The sequence below is a fragment of the Eumetopias jubatus genome, unplaced genomic scaffold (assembly GCF_037043125.1).
Source record: "Eumetopias jubatus isolate StellerSeaLion01/CBP00866 unplaced genomic scaffold, mEumJub1_p1.0 scaffold_8, whole genome shotgun sequence".
NCBI lineage: Eukaryota > Metazoa > Chordata > Mammalia > Carnivora > Otariidae > Eumetopias > Eumetopias jubatus.
In genome coordinates this window covers 12,426,978-12,446,510 of record NW_028274814.1, presented here as the reverse complement: position 1 = coordinate 12,446,510, position 19,533 = coordinate 12,426,978, and the positions used below count along the sequence as shown (strand labels likewise).

At 36.6% G+C, this 19,533-nt stretch overlaps 1 protein-coding gene across 1 annotated transcript in view; it reads right to left on the bottom strand.

Moving 5' to 3' along the window:
• ARHGAP21 (Rho GTPase activating protein 21) overlaps positions 1-19,533 on the bottom strand; it is a 132,827-nt gene that overhangs the window by 48,197 nt on the left and 65,097 nt on the right. The window contains 1 exon segment of the mRNA XM_028114185.2: positions 1,265-1,357. Coding sequence (XP_027969986.1) covers positions 1,265-1,357 — 93 coding nt within the window.

Here is a 19,533-nt window from a genome sequence, read left to right as displayed (position 1 = left end):
TACTATTCTATACTATTTATGCCCCTATCATTTGTTTTCTGAGTTGCAGAACTCCTGGTTATTCCTCTGTCTACCCTGTCATTTCTGATAGGAAAGCATCATTCAACAGGCTTAAATAGTTGATTGTTTTTATTACCTTGGTGTCTTCTACCATTAGTCTGGCTGATTTCCCAACCTATTTAGTTTATTCATTAGTGCTATATTACAGAACTGAAATATGGGTATGCACATGGTTCGAACTTTATGCATATTAACTTGTTCTTCATTTTAATAAAGAAAAGGGCATTTGGATTACCAATAAGAACTCAGGAGCAGAAAGGAAAAGACTGAGAGAAAAAAGATAAGGAAAAACTGGAAAATAGAAAAATAAAAAGTATTTTCGGTGTACTTATCACAGCATCCCCACATCTTCCTGCCCTTGTGAGGCTTAGAATATGAAAAGTGATACGAGCTAGGTAATGGAATATGGACACCAATATACATATTATGTATATGTTAATGAGATTCAATTAGGCTTACATTAACCACGACAAAAGAGATAATAAATAGCGCATCCTAGTAAATCTTAGCAATGACATCCGCTGCTTTCAATATTTATCGCTGAAAACACTACATTTTATTCAAAAGGCAGTAAAACATACTTTTTCACTAATTCCCAATTATTTCATGTTCAAAAACAAAAGAGTAACTATTTTAGTGTGTGCATTAAACTAAACTAAATCTCTACTTAGGTTTTATTAAAATCACATATCACAAAATATTTTAGAATAGCTACCAGACCACATCCAGAGATACCTACAGATGCAGGAGGGCTTGCCTTGCGTTGTTAGAGACTTAAGTTACCCTTCACAGTGCAAATTAATTCATCTCTGGCAGATAAGGCACTTCGAGAACTTAGAGATCCAAGATTATTTCAATTATGTCAATAAATATCTTCATCATTTTGCTATTTTGTAATCCTTGTCAAAATTAAATGCATGTAAAATAGGTGCTTTTAAAAGGGCCTCCAAGAGTCCACTATCTACGTGGTAACCAAAGTGCTCCTAATTTATAATTTATATTAAGTTATTTCTGTCCAAACCATTTGGGTATCAAGAAACATAAAGCTAACTAGGTCTCAAAAATAGTAAAAACTGATGTGAAGACATAGGAAAAAAACATACAGAAGGAGATAAAGAAAAATAAGGAAAATGAAATACGGAAGAAGGAAGAAATGAAGTAAGAAAGAAATTTAAAGGTATTGTTTAAAGAAGAATATCAGCACCTGTGCATAATCCAGCTTCAAAAGCAGGTCCTCCTTCTTTAACCTGTTTAACAAATATGGTATCCATTGGTTCCAAGCGATTTCTTTGTTTTCCTACGGGAGAGAAAAAGCCCAAGGCATGATTTTACTTCACACTATTTCATTAAAATACCAAAATAGAAAATGATATTTTAGACAATTAAGCACAAGATTTTTAATGGAGTGCTAAACACATATCCTGAATTTGGATGGTAAAATCATAACTTAGGAGTTTTCATTAATTCAAACATTAGTTTGTTTCTTCTGTAACACAACCAGCACCACAACAGTAACGGTCTCCATTTGGTGGGAACATTCTGTATGTAAATTACTACACTAAAGACTATACAAACCCTGAGAGCTAATTCCATAGCACATACGGGTTACTTACTACCACTATTGCATAAAAGGGGAAACTGAGGCTAGGGGAGATTAAATCTTTCAAGGTCACGTAGCTAGATTACACAGACAGTATTCACTCTATTGCTTTTTAACACTGCATTGTGCTAAGCCCTAAGTTATAATTATGACTAAGACATAGTCCTTTTCCTTTAGGGACTCTAGTGGGAGAGAGACATACACACAAAAAAATGGCACTATGGTATAAAAAACAATCATGGGCAAATACGACATACAGTCATGGCAATGACGAGCACGTATCAACTCTGTAAGCCAATATTTCACAAACTGCTAGCCGTGGATCATCTGCATTAACACTAAATGCGCTTACTAAAAATCAGTGTTTCAGAGTTCAATAAGAAATCTGCTTTGTCAACAAGTCTCCCAGATGGTTGTTATACACACTGACATTTGAGAACAACAGTTTCAATAAAACATAAGTCAAGGAAGGATTCCCAGATGAGAGGGCATTTAAGCTAAGTGATAAGCACCAAGATGAGGACTGTGGTGGGAGGAAGGGCAAAGAGGTAGACAGTGGTTTTCAAAGTGTAGTCCCCAGACCAGCAGCATTGATATAACTAGGGAATGTGTTAGAAATGCTAATTCAGGGACTCCATTCAAGCTCTACTGAATCAGAAACTGGTGGTGACTGTGATGTACACTCATGTTTGGGAACCACTGAAGTAGGAGACACAGCCCTAACTCTTAAAGAACATGACTGAGAAAATATAGCAGATATATGTAGGGAATAATATAATAATACTCATTAAATTGCAATGCTGGGCAGAAACATGGTATATCACAAAGGTGGCTCAAAAGAAATTTCTTAAAGAAATATACATCAGTAGCTCCTTTTACATACTTAACTATTTACTCTGAAAGAAGTCCTCTAAAGTAGTGAATGGCTAACTCAAGTCCTCTAAAGTAGTGAATGGCTAATTCGATCACTTATAATGCAACAAGATATAGTGAAAATTGCTTGTTTTTAAGTTTTTGTTGTGTGTGTTGTTGTTGTTGTTGTTGTTGTTTTTTAACTAGGCTCCACACCCAACGTGGAGCCCAACACAGGGCTTGAACTCATAACCCTGAGATCAAGACCTCAGCTGAGATCAAGAGTAGGACACTTAACTGACTGAGCCACCCAGGCGCCCTAAATTGCTTGTTTTTAGAAGCCAGTAGATATGGATCCAAATCCTCACTTTGCCACTTGATAGTCCAGTTGCAATTAAGTAAACATTTTTACCCTATTACTTTTTCTTCTATATTAAGAGATAATTATTCTATATTTTTACATTCTTGAAGAGTTTCCATGAAGACTAAATGAGATAACATGTGAAAGTACTCAGCATAGCACATGACTGGTTATTCCAGTTGTAATTCCTCAGTAAATATACATTTCCACTCTTCATAGTGCTTAAATGAAAAGTAGTGCCATATTTTATGTCTTTAAGAATTAAAAACTTGAAAGGTAATAAAAACACACTTGCAAAGTATCTATTATCCAGTTTAAAAAACTATAAATATGCATCAGATATCTTCCCAAAGAAACTTTACAGAGCCTTCTATACTCGGATGACATGAAAATACTATAAATCCTTTTGTCATTTCAGATTAATTATGACAGATAGCCATGACTGCTTTCTCCATGAAGCTTTGGAGGAAAAAAGAGAACTGATGTTAGTTAAATCCCTACTATAAACAAGAATGTCCTAATTCTTAAGAGATGTTTGTTAAAGTAATTAGAGACTAATTGTTATGATTATATTACTGTATTATATTATAGTATTTCTATAATTGTAATTATATCCACAACTTAAGTTTCAAATGGTTTGAGGGAAATAAATAAACCTAGATACCCACATCGCAGGATACACACACATGTGGATAGAAAGATAAAGCAAATACAGCAACATGTTAATTGTTGAACCAAGATGGACAAGGACTTTGCCCTACCTCGAAAATTATAATGAAAAGTTGGGAGAAACTTCTTGTATGTGCCAGGCTTTATTTTTCTTCACAGGATGTATCACTCACTACTTAAAATTGCATTTTTATTTGCTTGCATTTTGGTTGTTTGTCCCTCCCACTAAAATGAAGAGCAGGGATTTTTGTCATGTTCTCTGATATCCAGAGTACCTAGAATGATGCCTAGTACACAACAGGCATTCAATAAATATTCAATGAATGAATAAATTTGTTATTTAGTTTAATTCTCATAACAAGCCTTCAAGATGGGCTTTAGGATCCTAAGATTAACATTGTAAGTAGGAGGAAACAGACTAAGTAACTTATGAAGAGATGGAGTAGGGATTTGAACCCAAGTCTGAATCCAAACATGGTGTTCCCAGTAACTTCAAAAATAATTTAACTACTTATTCATTTGTCAAGCTTTATTAAATACAAGTAGACAGTCACTTATAATTACTCTGAATAGAAAAAGGCTTTCTTTTCAATATTAGTCGCTTAAAATGCAATTACTTTTGGTAATCAGGCTAGGTCTCTCTGTAGCCAACTCACCATTTACAAGAGTTGGCACTTAAAGAAAATCGTCTATTTTTTCTAAGCTAGAGATTTGAAGGTTTAATAAGTTTCACTGAATCAAGTCATTGCTTTCATGAATTTATATAATAATAGATTTATATAATAAAAGAGAAGAAACACTTTCCTCATTAATGTCTTCTAGTGTACTATGTCCGAAAGGTGATTATAGCATACTTATATTTAAAAATATTAAATGTAAATGACATTAATGAATTCTATAAAAAAGTTAAAAGTTGGCCGGGTGGCAATGCAGTAAATTCTGAAAATTCTGATAGAAAATTTCACTTATACATAATAGACATAGTCCAAAATAATTTTAATTTCTATAAAAGAAATATTAATTCTGCAGTGATTGCCATGATAAAATCAGAGACAATCTGCCATTTACAAATCTTTCAATACACTATGCCTGAAAACATATGAAGGTGGAACAGATTAAAATAGGGGCCAATCTTACAGCAAGAATTATCATATCTGCTGAGAATTATACTTTTGATTCTTGTTGTCACTTTCCTTTCTGAATTTTCTCTAAAATCTGACTTGCTATTCCTGCCTAGATATTATCCAATTCCTTCTGGACAACAGAAAATTGATATCCCTTAATTATAGGCAGGTTTCACCAAAAAATATACTTTCTAATTTTCATATTCCTTGACCCTAAGTCTTGAGTTAAACACTCGGTTCATTAATTTTAAGGAGTGTCTTCTCTTAAGGAGAACCCTCTTACACTACTGGTTGGAATGCAAACTGGTGCAGCCACTCTGGAAAGCAGTTGAAAATAGAGCTACCATACGACCCAGCAACTGCATTACTGGGTATTATCCAAAAGATACAAACATAGTGATTCCAAAGGGCACATGCACTCCAAGGTTTATAGCAGCAATGTCCACAAGAGCTAAAATATGGAAAGAGCTCAGATGTCCACTGACAGGTGAATGGATAAAGAAGATGTAGTGTATGTACACAATGGGATATTACTCAACCATCAAAAGAATGATATTTTGCCATTCGCAACGATGTGGACAGAACTAGAGGGTATTATGCTAAGAGAAAAATAAGTCAGTCAGAGAGAGACAAATATATGATTCACTCATATGTGGAATTTAAGAAACAGAACAGATGAACACAGGGGAAGGGAAGGAAAAATAAGATGAAAACAGAGAGGGAGACAAACCATAAGAGACTCTTACCCATAGAAAACAAACAGGGTTGTTGGAGGGGAGGTGGGTTGTTGGAGGGGAGGTCGGTGGGGAGATGGGGTAACTGGGTGACGGGCATTAAGGAGGGCACATGATGTAATGAGCACTGGGTGCTATATGCAACTGATGAATCACTAAATTCTACCTCTGAAACTACTAATACACTGTATGTGAAATAAACTGAATTTAAATAAAAAATTTTTAAAAAAGAGCGTCTTCTCTTTAAAAGTCAGAGAAAGACAAATACCACATGGTTTCATTCATATGTGGAATCTAAATAACAACAAACAGAAAACGTAAATTCAGAGATAAACTGGTTGTTGCCACAGGGGAGGGAGGTTGGGGGATGGGTGAAATAGGTGAAGAGAATTAAGAGGCAGAAACTTCTGGTTATAAAATAAGTAAGTCATGGGCTGAAAAATACAGCATAGAGAATACAGTCAATAATATTGTAATAACTTTGTGTGGTGACAGATGGTGACCACACTTATCATGGCAAGCATTTCGTAATGTATGTAAATGTCAAATCACTATATTGTACACCTGGAACTAATATAATATTCTGTTAGCTATACTTCAATTAAAAAATTTTCAAAAACTTTTAAAGAAAGGATAATTTTGCAAAGTGTCTTTTTAATATATTCTACTGGAATTGGAAATCAAAAATATCAAATTTAAAATGCGTGTTATTCCATTTCCTGTGTCTTTAATTTTTTAAGTCAGTAATTTCTGGATATTCAAAACTAAAAGTCTGATCCTGAACTGTGGTAATTCACAGGGAAAAACAATTCCTTACTTTCCTGTATTATCATCTGGCAGGGCCAGATAGCTTCCCTGGCAATTCTTAGTAAAAAGCCTCTTTTAATTCTACATCCATGTTCTATAATTTCTCATTTTTTTTGAGAACACATAGGACGTGCTTCAAAGAACTGTTAACACCTTATTCAAGTGTCATTTCCTTGACCCTGTCAAAAAAAAAGGAAAATATGTCTTTTTTAGCACACACAGATAAATCTTTCTATATTGAGAAAAGGAAGTAAAGACAACAATCTGAATAATCTAAATGGCTAAATGACAACAGCTAAAATGACCAGGTACAGAACACGTTCCATTTTATGCTACTTAACACACAATTCGTAAAGACTTAAACAAGAGGACAGAGACAGCATATATGAATTTACTGGAAGTTGAATATTACTTTGAAATCAGAAAAAAAAGCACATACTTTTACATTCTAGTAAATATAATCAGTTGGGAGAAAAATAATGCGTAAAAGATAAATAAACAAATAAATAACGTGTAGGCAGTAGTTGCCATCCAAATACTGGATGAATATCCAGGTCGATGTGACTTCTATTCTCCATATCCAGGATAACGCTAACAACTTGGGCCTTTTAAACAGATTACATGGTTTAAAATCCTAGCTCTGCCATTTATTTTCCAAGGAGGGTTATCAAATGTTGCAAAAATTAGTTGTCTCTCAGAAATTCAATTTAATTGGGCATCCTGTATTTTATCTGGCAACCTTACCTCCAAGTGATTTTAAACAAATGATTCACTTGTGTTCCAGTTAACTCCTCTGAACAATGAGGATGATGGTAGTGTATTCCCACCTGGCAAGGTTGTTGTGAGGATTAAAAGAGATAATCCATTAAAATGCTTATATAATGTCTAATACAAGTAGGTATTTAATAAACGTTATTACTGTGCTCGTCTGATAACAAACTTTTAGAAGGTTTACGTATGGATCAGGGATAAATGAGGCCAGGGTGCTTGTCACTCTGCAAATGCTTAATTAAATACTGGTTGAAAGAGTATCTCTACAAATATAACTGTCATAATATGAGGAAATTGAGGAATATAAACCAAGACTAAAGAACTCTAAAGAAAAGAAGGTAGACAAAAGTAAGAAACGGTGTCAAACCCAGAGGGCCTGTGGGCTTTGTCAGTTAAGAAAGATTATTTAAATCTGCATGACCCTCTTCTATAGAGAATGCTAAAGCCAAAATCACTTGCAACATTTAAATTATTTCAAAATCTAAACTTAGAATAAAAGCAGACTCGAGCAAATGGATTAAGAAGTGACAATTTTGGGGCACCTGGGTGGCTCAGTCAGTTTAGCGTCTGCCCTTGGCTTGGATCATGATCCCAGGGTCCTAGGATCCAGCCCTGCGCCTTGGCATGGAGTCTGCTTCTCCCTCTCCCTTTGCCCCTCCCCCAAACTTGTGCTTGTGCGCTCTCTCCCTCTCTCAAATAAATGAAATCTTAAAAAAAGGGGGGGAGGGGATAATTTTGAAGTATGCCACTTATAAAGAGGACCCTGTAATGAATATCCACGGAGAAATAGGTATAAGTCAGAGAATCCTATAGTTCTGGGGACAAGAGGAAAATATTTCTTAACAGAGGGAAAAAAATATATACTTTATACAAATAAGTACCATCCCATGTTTTAAACAAAAACAAAGCAACAGAAAATTATGGCTGTCACTGAGATTAAGCTTTTTAAATTTTTCTGAGTTCTTGAAGATGCTACTAAACAATTTTTTTAAACGGAACCAATCTTCTCTTTTATAATGGCAGTTAATTTTTAAAAGTATTCTTTTAATTGATATCTTTGTTGTAAAAAAAAAATCTATATAAGAGAAAGCCACTGAAATTAAACTGTGCTTCATAGGAAAGTTATATAAGCCTTGGAAGAAGGATACTCTCCACAAAGGTGGAAAACTAAAGAGACACATCACATAATGGAGCATTAAAGCTCCAAGCATTAATTATTTCAAGAAAAATCAATTAAATAGCTTATTGAAATTGATGTTTAGTTTTCAGACCAAAAATAAGTGAAACCAGGGCGCCTGGGTGGCTCAGTTGGTTAAGCGACTGCCTTCGGCTCAGGTCATGATCCTGGAGTCCTGGGATCGAGTCCCGCATCGGGCTCCCTGCTCAGCGGGGAGTCTGCTTCTCCCTCTGACCTTCTTCCCTCTCATGCTCTCTCTCTACCATTCTCTCTCTCTCTCAATAAATAAATAAAAAAAAAAATCTTTAAAAAAAAAAAATAAGTGAAACCACAATGCAGACTGAAATAGACATCAAAGTTAAATCTAAATAATGAAAAATGACCTCAACTTCTTTTTGATGGGTAATAGATTGCCACAGGAAAAAAAAAATTAGGGCATGGAGAAGAATTTACTGAGCAAAAGTTAGGAATTGTGACTCTTTTAAGGCAGAAAATAAATGGGGAGAAATAAACACCAAACTCAGGCTGGCGATTACCTTTGGGAAAGGAGAAGAGGGAAGGAGTGGTATAAAACGGCCCTAACCGTACTTATAATCATTTATGTCTCAGGGCGGGGTGGGAGGTGGGAGGGATTAGTATTGGGGGGAAAGATGTAAAATAGTAACATGATAAAGACAGGTGGCAAGCATTTGGAAGATACATTTTCCCCAATATTTTGTTTGCCTGAAATATTTCATAACTGTTTTTAATTGTTGGAAACAGACTTCTAATCTTTATTTTGGGGGTGTGGTTTGCTGATGGCATACAAAATTATCCTAAGAGCCTAACAGAGATGTATCATTGTGAAGCAGCATCCAATTTAAGAAGACTGGTATGGCAGATTATTGAGTACTCCATTTCCTTTGATTATGGCAGAAGCACTAATTAAAAAAAAATATATGCCAGTTTATTAAATCTAGGTATTCCCAAATTCCTACTAAAGATGCTCTCATTTCCAGTGTGACGGCCAATACTTTAAAATTACATCCCCCAAGCCTCTAACCTATAGCTCCAAAAATTATGAGCTTCAAACCCAAAATTCCAATAGCCTCTGGACATTGTAGAATGTCGCCTATTGGATCTCAGTCAAATTCTATCTATTATAAGCAAACACATATTCTCTACTCAACCTGATCTTCAAGTAACATCAGCTGGAACAAAATAAAATTTAAAAAATGTTAAATCTTAAAAAGCAGACCATATTCTAACTTAATCATGATAAGCTTTCCTTCAACCCATACCCAGCTAATTATTTTTGCCTACTTCTTATTATGGAAAATGTCCAGTGTACACAAAAAATAGACAAAACAGAATAAGTCCCCATGAACATAACTTAAATAATTACAAAAATTTTGTCAATCTTGTTTTACTCCTACTTACTTTTTTCCCCAAAGTGTTTTAAAGCAAATCCCACATATCATGTCGGTTCACTCATAAATGCTTTAAGATTTCTCTATTTATTTGAAAGAGAGAGTGTGAAGGGGGGAAGGGGCAGAGGAAGAGGGAGAGAGAAACTCAAGAAGACTCCATGCTGGGTATAGAGCCTGACATGGGACTTGATCTCACGACCCTGAGATCAAATCTGAGCTGAAACCAAGAGTCTGATGCTTAACTGACTGTGCCACCCAAGCACCTCCCCCACTTTTTTTTTTAAGATTTATTTATTTATTTGAGAGACAGGGAGAGGGCAGGGACACGGATAGATACTTTAAATACTTCATTATGCATCACCAAAAAATAGGAACTTTACTCTTTCTTAAGGAAAGATAACAAAACCTTCTCATAGTTCTCCAAAGTATGTGGTATTCTCCAGTGTGGATAAGTATAAACTGACAACCAACGCAATCTTGCCTTCTACTTTCATCTTCCTAAATGCCTACTTAACATTAATGAAAAGCAGTATGTCACGACGTAGAAATGACAGCACCAAAAGCTATGAAATAAATTTAGAAAGGTTTCAAATGTGAAATCACAACAGAACCCTAAATTATGTTTCCCATCAAGTTAACCATTCCCAATGGAATGCTCTGCCTACGTGTTCAAATTCAGTGAGGTCACACGTGCAGGAGAACGTACACTACGTGAAAAACTCCAGCATACAGAACAGTGCCTGGCACACAGTAGGTAATCAATAAGTATTTACTGCCGACCTATTCAAATGACAGCCCTGGAACATGTCAATGGTAAAACTGCCCAAAACCAAGTTGGAGATTTGTTTTAGGACAAAGCTATTGTACTGTAACTGACGTTTAGAGTCTCCCTCAAATAGTAGAAGGGAAATGGGGCCGCTTAATAGTAGTTTGAGGAAAATACCACTAGGTGTCAGACATGAATCAAAATTTTCTGGCATGATAACCTCCTTGGGCCAGAAAGACTCTGCAAGAGTCTTATTCATTCAACAAGTATTTACTGAGCTCGTAAATGTGCCCAGTGCCGATTATCCTGCAATGAACAAAACAGTCCTGGGATCTGCCTTCTGGAGTATTTGAAGTTTATGCAGCATCATTTTTTTCTCTCTCTCTAAAGTTTCAGGAATTTCACAAGTATGTCTCACGTGTGGATTCACAGCCCTGCCATTCCTGTTGTGCTAGATTTTAACTTCTCCACAAACCCAGGAAAATTTGTTACAGTGTTCTGACCACAAGCAACTATCTTTCCATCTCTGACCTTACCACTGTTGGACCCCTTAACTAATTCAACTCGCCCCTCACTTTCATCAAGACCTTCCACCTCCTTTAGCCCTCCCTATTCTTCAAGCCTATCAGGCTCCCTCCAGAAATCACTTTCTTTCTTACTAAGATTACCCATCACTCAATATTTCAACAAGATCCACCAGCAACCTCAACCTCCTTCCTCCCTCGACCTTTTAAAGCATTCAATTTGCCAATCTCCCGACTATGGAGCATTCTGTCCATATGCCCATTCTGTTCCTCTTCTTGTCCTGCTATTTTAGTTGAATAAAAACTGCACAACACCTAACCCACTGATTTATAGTTTCCAAGTTCAGCTAAGTTCTTAATACTGCTCACTAAAGTCTCTTGCTTATGTTTTAATCCCCATTCCCTCAAAGCAGCTGTTTCAAACTTTGAATGACCTTCCTGACCTCGCTAATCCCACCTTGACCTCCTCACACTCTTGGGACGGCCTTGTCTCTGATGGCACGGTACCTCCACTGCTGTATCCTCATTTTTTTTATCTTTGCCCATCCTTGCTTCCTTTTGTTCTACCTCAAGTAAGGATTTAGTTACCGGCCTTCTTCAGGACCCTGTGTCTCTTACGGTCTCCTCTCATGTGTAAAACTTCAGTCAATCTCTGTTCTCCTCTCCACTGGACAGGCATACATGTTCTGAGAGACAGACAAAAGCTTCCTGAACTTCAAAGAACAGCAAAACTTCTCCCTGTCCTTCCATGCAGTTATCATCACTTATTCTCCTTTCCTTCCTTTTCATACTTCTTGAAGAACAGTCTACACTCTCCTCTCTTTACTTCTAAATTCAGGGTTTCTCAGACACTGACAAGTGTCCCCTCCAGGGCAAAACTTCCCACCCGCCCCATTCTCATCCTCGTTCAGTTTCCCTCCTCTAATACATGTTCCAACCACCGAGACTTGGATTCCGTAGCCCCTCTCTGCTCACTGTACTGAAACTCTTCTCAGTAACTTAACCAATTTGCTACTTGTCAAATTGGGTCTAACAGTATGCTTTTTAGTCCCCATCCAAATGGAATTTCTATGACAAATGATAAGTTATCCACTCCCCCCTTAGAAATGATCACTTCTTACTTAGCAGGTCATCAACTCCCCCTGGTTGTCCTCAGACCTTCCAAAACTTATTCTCAGACTTCCTTTCTGATTCTTCTTTCTCTGACCTTCTTAGATGTTATCTTCCCTAGGGTCCTATCTTTATTCTATGTTTTCATGCTCGCTGGGCATGGTTTCATTTATGTCTAGGACTTAATTATAGCATATCTCATAATGACTTCCAAATCTATTTTCAACCCCACTTTTCCCTATGGGATCCACATCCAAATTTTTAACTAGGGATTGAACATTCTACAGGCATCAGAAATGCAACTTATCCCAAACTAATCCTGTTTTCCCCAGAGGAAGGAGGTGGGTATGTTTCCCCTCCAGAACCCCGCAGTTAATGGCCTCTCCATCTATCTACTCATTCCTGCCAGAGAAGCTAAGCATAACTTCACAAATCATCCTGAGTTGGTGACATAAAATCCACCCCTGAGTCCGACCAGCAACTCTGGGCAAATATAACTACCAGATATCTCTGAATTCTATTCTAGAACACTGGTTTTCCTTCCTTCTGATGAAATCCGAGTCGTCTGTCAACAGCACCAGGGACATCCCACCTGAGACCCCCTTCCCTGGTGCTTAGGTGATGATTCTCGGTGCTGTGGCCCACCACCAATGTACTCGCCTCTGCTGCTGAACATACGTGATTATTTGACACTTTCATCCTCCATCGGGGTGGGGGCTCCCTGAAGCCGGGCCTTCACCTTACATATCCGTCCGTTAAATGTATACATGCCAGGAACTGTTCTGAGCTTTAAGCCAAAATAATAAAATAAAGTTGCTGTTCTACATTCCAATTGAGGCAGATGATGTTCAAGAAGAAATAAGTAGTATGAGAGGTGGTGATAAGCGTTAGGGAGAATAATAAGCAGAGTGGGAAGGGGGGTTAAGAGTGAAAGGCAGGGCTGTAGGACTATTCTCATGACACGTCAGGCAAGTCCTCTCTAACAGGTGACACCTGAACAACTACCTGAAGAAAGCCAGGTTAAAGGCCCTCCTGCTCCCTTCCCAGCAATGAGATTAGTGGACTTGCTTGTGGCAGTGACTCAACAAATATTTGCTAAGTGAATGAATTAACAGGAAACCCATTTCTAGATTTAATGTACGTAGCATTCCTATACAAATATTCCTATTCTGGAAAATTATGTTAAACTTCGAAAGCAGGGACCATAACTATCACAATTAACTTAGTAACTGCATCTATGAATCACATACTTTGAATGTAGACAAGCTGGAGAACAATCAGGGGAAAAAAAAAATGGGACTATCCAGTCAGATGGTGTCTGTGATCAAGGTCTTAAGTCATGCAGCAGCTGGGAAAAGAGCTCAAAAACACCTAATTACAGGGTCACCTCTGCAACATTTTTCTATAGAGAAGTTTTTCCAGAGGACAGCCTAGAACATGACTACTCCAATCATGTACTTTCCTTGACTTTTTCACCTTTATAGCCCTATCCCTAATTAGCTCCCTGAGACCCTAAATTTCCTATTTCTTAAAGGTTTTAGAACGCTTCCAGAAACTCTTAAAATTGCATTTATTTTCTTGACTGCCGAAGTAACTTCATGCCTTTCAAAGTCTTAAAACCAACTCCAAAAAATTGGATTTCTGACAGTGCCTACTTAATCCAATCAAATTCCTTTCACTTTAGATAACTGTGAAAATGGTTTCCTGGAACTTTAAAAGTGAAGTTAGATTTTTTTTTTTTTTAACTCTCATCTAACTTGACCACCTGACCAGTGTACTTTACAAAGAGGTTTCCCAAATTCCTACTGAAGTCCAGGATGACTATATTTTTGTTGCTACTGCTCCATCTTACACACTTAGCAGCTAGGTGAAATAAGCTCTCTAACGCTTTATGTTAAAAGGGAGGAAGGTGAAAGAAAGGAAGGAAGGCAGGTAGGAGACAATTTTCTTCCTCAACAGCGGAGGCACAGACATGAACGTGTTGAGTTGTGCGGCTTTGGGAACAGTCATTTTGGAACAGGGCCAAGTTAAGGTGGTGGTGCCTCCCTTTATTCAAAGCATTGATTCAACAACATTTGAGCTCCTCCCAGGTACTTACTAGGCACTGAAAATTCATCAATTGAAGACAATTTCTTTCCTTAATGATCTTTGTTCTTAAAGTAATACATAAAAACACTGTTTTCATAAACGTAATGAATAGTCTACGTATGGGGGAAAACTTCAGTTTGCATACTCTGATGATGAGTTTTTGGTAAGGGATATAATCGCGCCTCTCATTTCTGCATTTTCCCATATCAGATCTGTGTTGCTATCATCATCTCCTAGGATCAGGTAGAGCAGGAGGCAGAAAGTCTCTGCTTGTTTATCACGTAGCAGGAACAATCACTCAAATTAACTGTCTCCAAAATATGAGTAGGGATTTGCCGGAAGAGAATGAGAGAAATTAACCATGAAGCATCAAACAATCTACTTATTCCATCTTGTACAAGGTACGCTGCCCAACATTGTGAGAGGAACTATCACTTTCTTGCCCTCAGAATCTCTTTGGCAAGCCAAAGTTTCAAGTTCTTTCAATCTTTTCAAAAACTACACAGCATTGTTTTAAAATTTACATATATCCTTGCCATCACTGTCCTTTATTTCTGGGGTTCCCCAGTGTTTTGGCCGTGTCCTATTTTATCAGAAGATGATCCAGGAGCCCTCATTTCCCATTTTCCCACCTATCAAATGGAGAGGAATAAAATAAATATATTGAAGTTAAGTTGTTAATAGCAAAATGTAGAATCACTTATTATCTGTGTGTGTGTATATGGGTGTGCATGTGTATATACGTGTGTGTATGTATGTGTGTGTGTATATGTGTATGCATATAAGCTTACACATATTTATATTAGGAAACATTGCCCATAACAGTAAACTGCAAATAACTTGGTAATTTTATTTTATCTATGATGACAGGATATAAAGGTATTTTAATAAGACAAATACCTGGGCAGCAAACTTCTAATGAAGTATCAATGTACTAACAAATTGAACTATTTACAGGGAAATGCATAATTTATATCTGGACCACAGTGCATATACATGTAAGCCTAGCTGCTAGAAAGTTGATCCCAAAATACTATTAATATCAATAACATAATCTATGTCCAGGCTCCTTCCATTTTAAGGGTTTCTCCACCCAGCAAGCAGAAGAAAAACCCAAGTCCTATCTAGTTATGAATCTATTAGGAGATTCTCCCACATTAATAATAAGGATAACTAGAAATAATGCTCCCACCAACCCGAAGGCTACCTGGGTGCTAAGAAAGGTAAGGGGGGAAAAGGGAAGGAAACCAATCTCTAATAAGTGACTATGGACCAAACTTCACATAGACTTGTAGGCTAAACATATAATTGCCTGGTTCTGTATAGAAACAAACACCAATCTATTTGAAAACAACTTTTTCATCCTAGATCTCAAAAAATTCCCCGTAATAATTTCTGCAGGTCAACAAAGGCAAAATAGTCCAATATACAAACAACAACAAACAAACAAACCCAAAACAAAACAAAACAAAAAACTCACTCTGACCTAGAACCAGCAGGGGGAAAAAAAAAAAAAGAAACAGGCCCACAAAGGTTCCTGATAGTGGAATTACCAGACGCAGATTATAAAACAACTCCGCATACTATATTTGAAGAAGAAGAAGAAGAGGAAGAAAAAAAAAAAGCTTAAACATGATAAAGAGAAAACTATAAGAAGCAATTGTGTATAATTTGGTGCATTACCCTAAAGAATTTCTGACAATCAAAATTTAAAACCCAAACCGCTAAGAAGAAAATTATTAGATATGTATTGGAAGAAATCATCTAAATGCAGCTAAGGAAGAACTGAAAAAACAAGAGGAAAAAATAGAGAATTTAGAAGACATGGGGGACAGAATAATAACACCTAACATTTGTTTAATTGAATCCCAGAAGAATTGAAGGGAGCATTGAAAGACAGATAATATGTGAGGAAATACTAGCTGTACATTTTCTAAAATTGATGCTAGACACCCATCAACAGACACAAGAAGCTCAATGAACTGCAAGCAAGAAAAATAAAATTCTCACCAAGACACATTATTACAAAATGGCCAAACACCAAAGATATGGAGAAAATCTTAACAGCAGATATAAAGTTTGCCTTCAAAAAACCAATAAACCAAAATATGAATTCATACTAGCAAGAACATAAGCCAAAAGAGAGCAGGATATTTCAACTTCAATATGTTGGAAGAGAATATCAACATAGAATTCTGTAGCCAACAACAATCTCTTCCAAAAATGAGAGCAAAACAAAGATTTTTCAGGAAAAAACAAAAAACAAGCAAAAACCCCAAGAGACTGCAACATAACATAAAAGTAACTTGCAAGTAGGGGGAAGATAAATAGAGCTAACATGTCCTAAGGTCCTTATATATTGTTTCAGAAGAGAATAAAATATGAATTAGCACCAGACTTTGATAAACTTGCATATTATAATTTCTAGGATAACCACTAAAGAATTGCAATATATTATTTAATCTTAAAAGAGAAAAGAAATATAAGAAATTCAAAATAAAACAGAAACTTCAAAATAAAGGAGATTAAACAATAAATGTTATTAATTATATTAAACGTAAACAGACAAAAATTTCCAAATCTAACGATGGTGAACTACCTTGTTTCAGAATCAGCTTTTCCACTCATAAGCAACAACCAGAAAAGCTGGACTAAGTACAGGTAACATTTGTGTGAAGGCACAGAAAGCCTCCAAGGCACGAGGACTCAAAGGGACAAGATCCCAAAGAGAAGGAAGTCCAGTGAGGTGAGCTCAATGTTTTGCACTGCTTTTCACCTTGAGGTTCTTTCTGCTTCCAAGGTACTGGCTGAGAGACTAAGGAGCTGCACAGAACTTCCATCAGCCTCAAAGGGCCAGCAGGACAAAAATGGGTATCTGAGGCCAGCCAAGGAAGAGGGTCTGGAAAACACTACAGATGGGGCCTCCAAAGGACTACATTGTGTGAGTAGGGGTGAAAAAGAGAAAGCCCAAGCATGTCAAGCATGCAGGTGTGCTGTGCAGATTTCCTTCGAGAGAACGTGCTGTGGGGAGCACAGCTGAATGACAGCCCCAGCTGCCCAACCTTTAGATCCACCACCATGTTCGCACAGAGGCCACACTTCCCCACTCCGGCCCAAAGCAGGATTCTGTTCAAGGGCAGTGTTTGCTTGGGAGCTCCTCAGTGGCCTCGCAGAGACCTCCTTACATTGTGCTGCAGTCTGGCATCTTTCCTACCAAATCCTCCCTTCCCTCTCTTCTTTCACATATGTCAGACCTGCAGTGTGGTCTGAAGTCTTCCCCTGCATCTCCCTGCTCCCTTCTTTTTCATCCTTCACACAGGCATTTCTCCCAATAAATCTCTGGCATGTCTAATGCTGTCTTGCCATCTGTTCCTGTTTTGGCATCTGTTTCTCAGAGAACTCGAACTGTTAAGCCAAACATTAAAGAGACTAAGGCCTACCTTTAGGTAAAGGCAATCCCTGAACAGAGATGCAAAAATCCTAAATACAACAGAAACCAAACCTGGCAATATGTGAAAAGTTTCATATATTATGAAGAAACTTGGTTTGGTCCAGTAATGCAGTGCTTAACAGTTGGAAAAATAAATCAATATAATTCACTATATTAAGAGATTTAAGGAAAAAAATAAAAGGTTTATGCCAAAAGATGCAGAAAAATTCAACACTTACTCATGGGAGAGATAGACAACATTCATGGATTAGAAGATTCAATTATTTCACATGTTTTCAAATAATCAAATACGGTAACTAATATAAAACCAATTAAAATTCCAGCAGAATTTTTTTGTAGGTGTAGAAACTGAAAAACTGATTCTAAAAAGGTTTATGGTATTGCAAATGGACAAAAATAGCCAATCCAATCAGGAAAAACTGAAAGACTTACTCTACCAAAGAGCAACATTTATTATATAATAATTAGAGTAATTAAGATCACAATCTTGCCGCAAAGAAAGTGACCAATGGAATAGAGCAGAGGTTGGCAAACTGTGTGTGTCAAGAGGCAAACAGTAAATATTTTAGGCTTTGCAGAACACATACAGTCTCTGCCACATATTCTTTTTTTAAACAACTGTTTAAAAATATAGAACTGTTCTTAGTTTGGAAGCTATACAGACGTGAGACACAGGCCAACCCCTAGAATAGAGGAAAAGTCCAGAAACAGACCTACACATATACAGATACTTTATGATCAAGGTGGTATTACAGAGCAGTAAAAAGAGCAGACTTTCACTAAGTAGTGCAGGGTTAAATGCATATTCATATGGGAAAAAAATTAATCTTGACTTCATACTACACGTAAACATAACCAATTACAGGTAAACTCTAGGTTTAACTGTGTATGATAATACAATTCGGCATCCTGTAGATAACAGGGAAAATACTGTTGTGACCATACAGTAGAAAAAAATTCTTTTTTTTTTTTTTTCCAGTAGAAAAAACTCTTAAGTTAGGACTCCAAGTACTAGCCATAAAAGGAAAGACCGACAGTTTAGACTACATTAAAATTGGGAACTTCCCTTTATCAAAATTACTAATAAGAAATTGAAAGGCAAGTCATTGAAAGGCAGGATATCTGATACAGATATAACTAACAAAATCCTCATTGAATATTTTAAAGAACTCTTACAGATTTTCTTTAAAAAGAGCACTGATACCTAACAACCAAATAAAAGGTAATCAAGCCCGTTAGTTTACAAGAAAATTAAAAATAACCCATATTCCATACCAACGTACACCTACTAGAATGACTAAAATTAAAAAGACTGACAAGTGCTAAATATTAGTGAGGATATGCCATGACTGGGACTCTCACACCCTAAGGCTGAGTACATAAATTGGTACAATCACTTTGAAAAAAGACTTAGCAATATCTACTAAATGTAACTGTGTGCATACCTATGACTCAGCAATGTCACTCCTGGATAAACATAACCACCAGAAATAAGCACATATGTGCCCAAAAATACATGTATAAGAATGCTCATAGCTGCACTGGTTGAAACAGCTAAACATTGTGGGAAAATCTAACTAAAGTTGTGTATGTTCTCTTTGTTTTACATCAACTTTGATGAGGTGTAACTTATGTATGATAAAATGCACCCATTTTAAGTGTTCATTTCCTAAGTTTTGACAAATGTATAATCCCATGTAACTACAACCACAGTCAAGATATAGAACATTTCCATCGTGCCGGAGACTTCCCTTATGTGCCTTCCCAATCAAGCCAGGCAACCATGAATTGGCTTAGATTTATCTTTCCTCTCATACAAATGGAATCAGACAGTCTGTACTCTTTTGTGCTTGGTTTCTTTCACTCATCAAAATGTTTTTGACAGGAAAAGCATGAGCAACAAAAGAAAAAGTACAGAAATTAGATTTCATCAAAATTAAGAACTTTTGTGCATCAAAGGACATTATCAAGAGAGTGAAAAAACAATCTACAGAATGAGAGAAAATATATGCAAATCACATATCTGATAA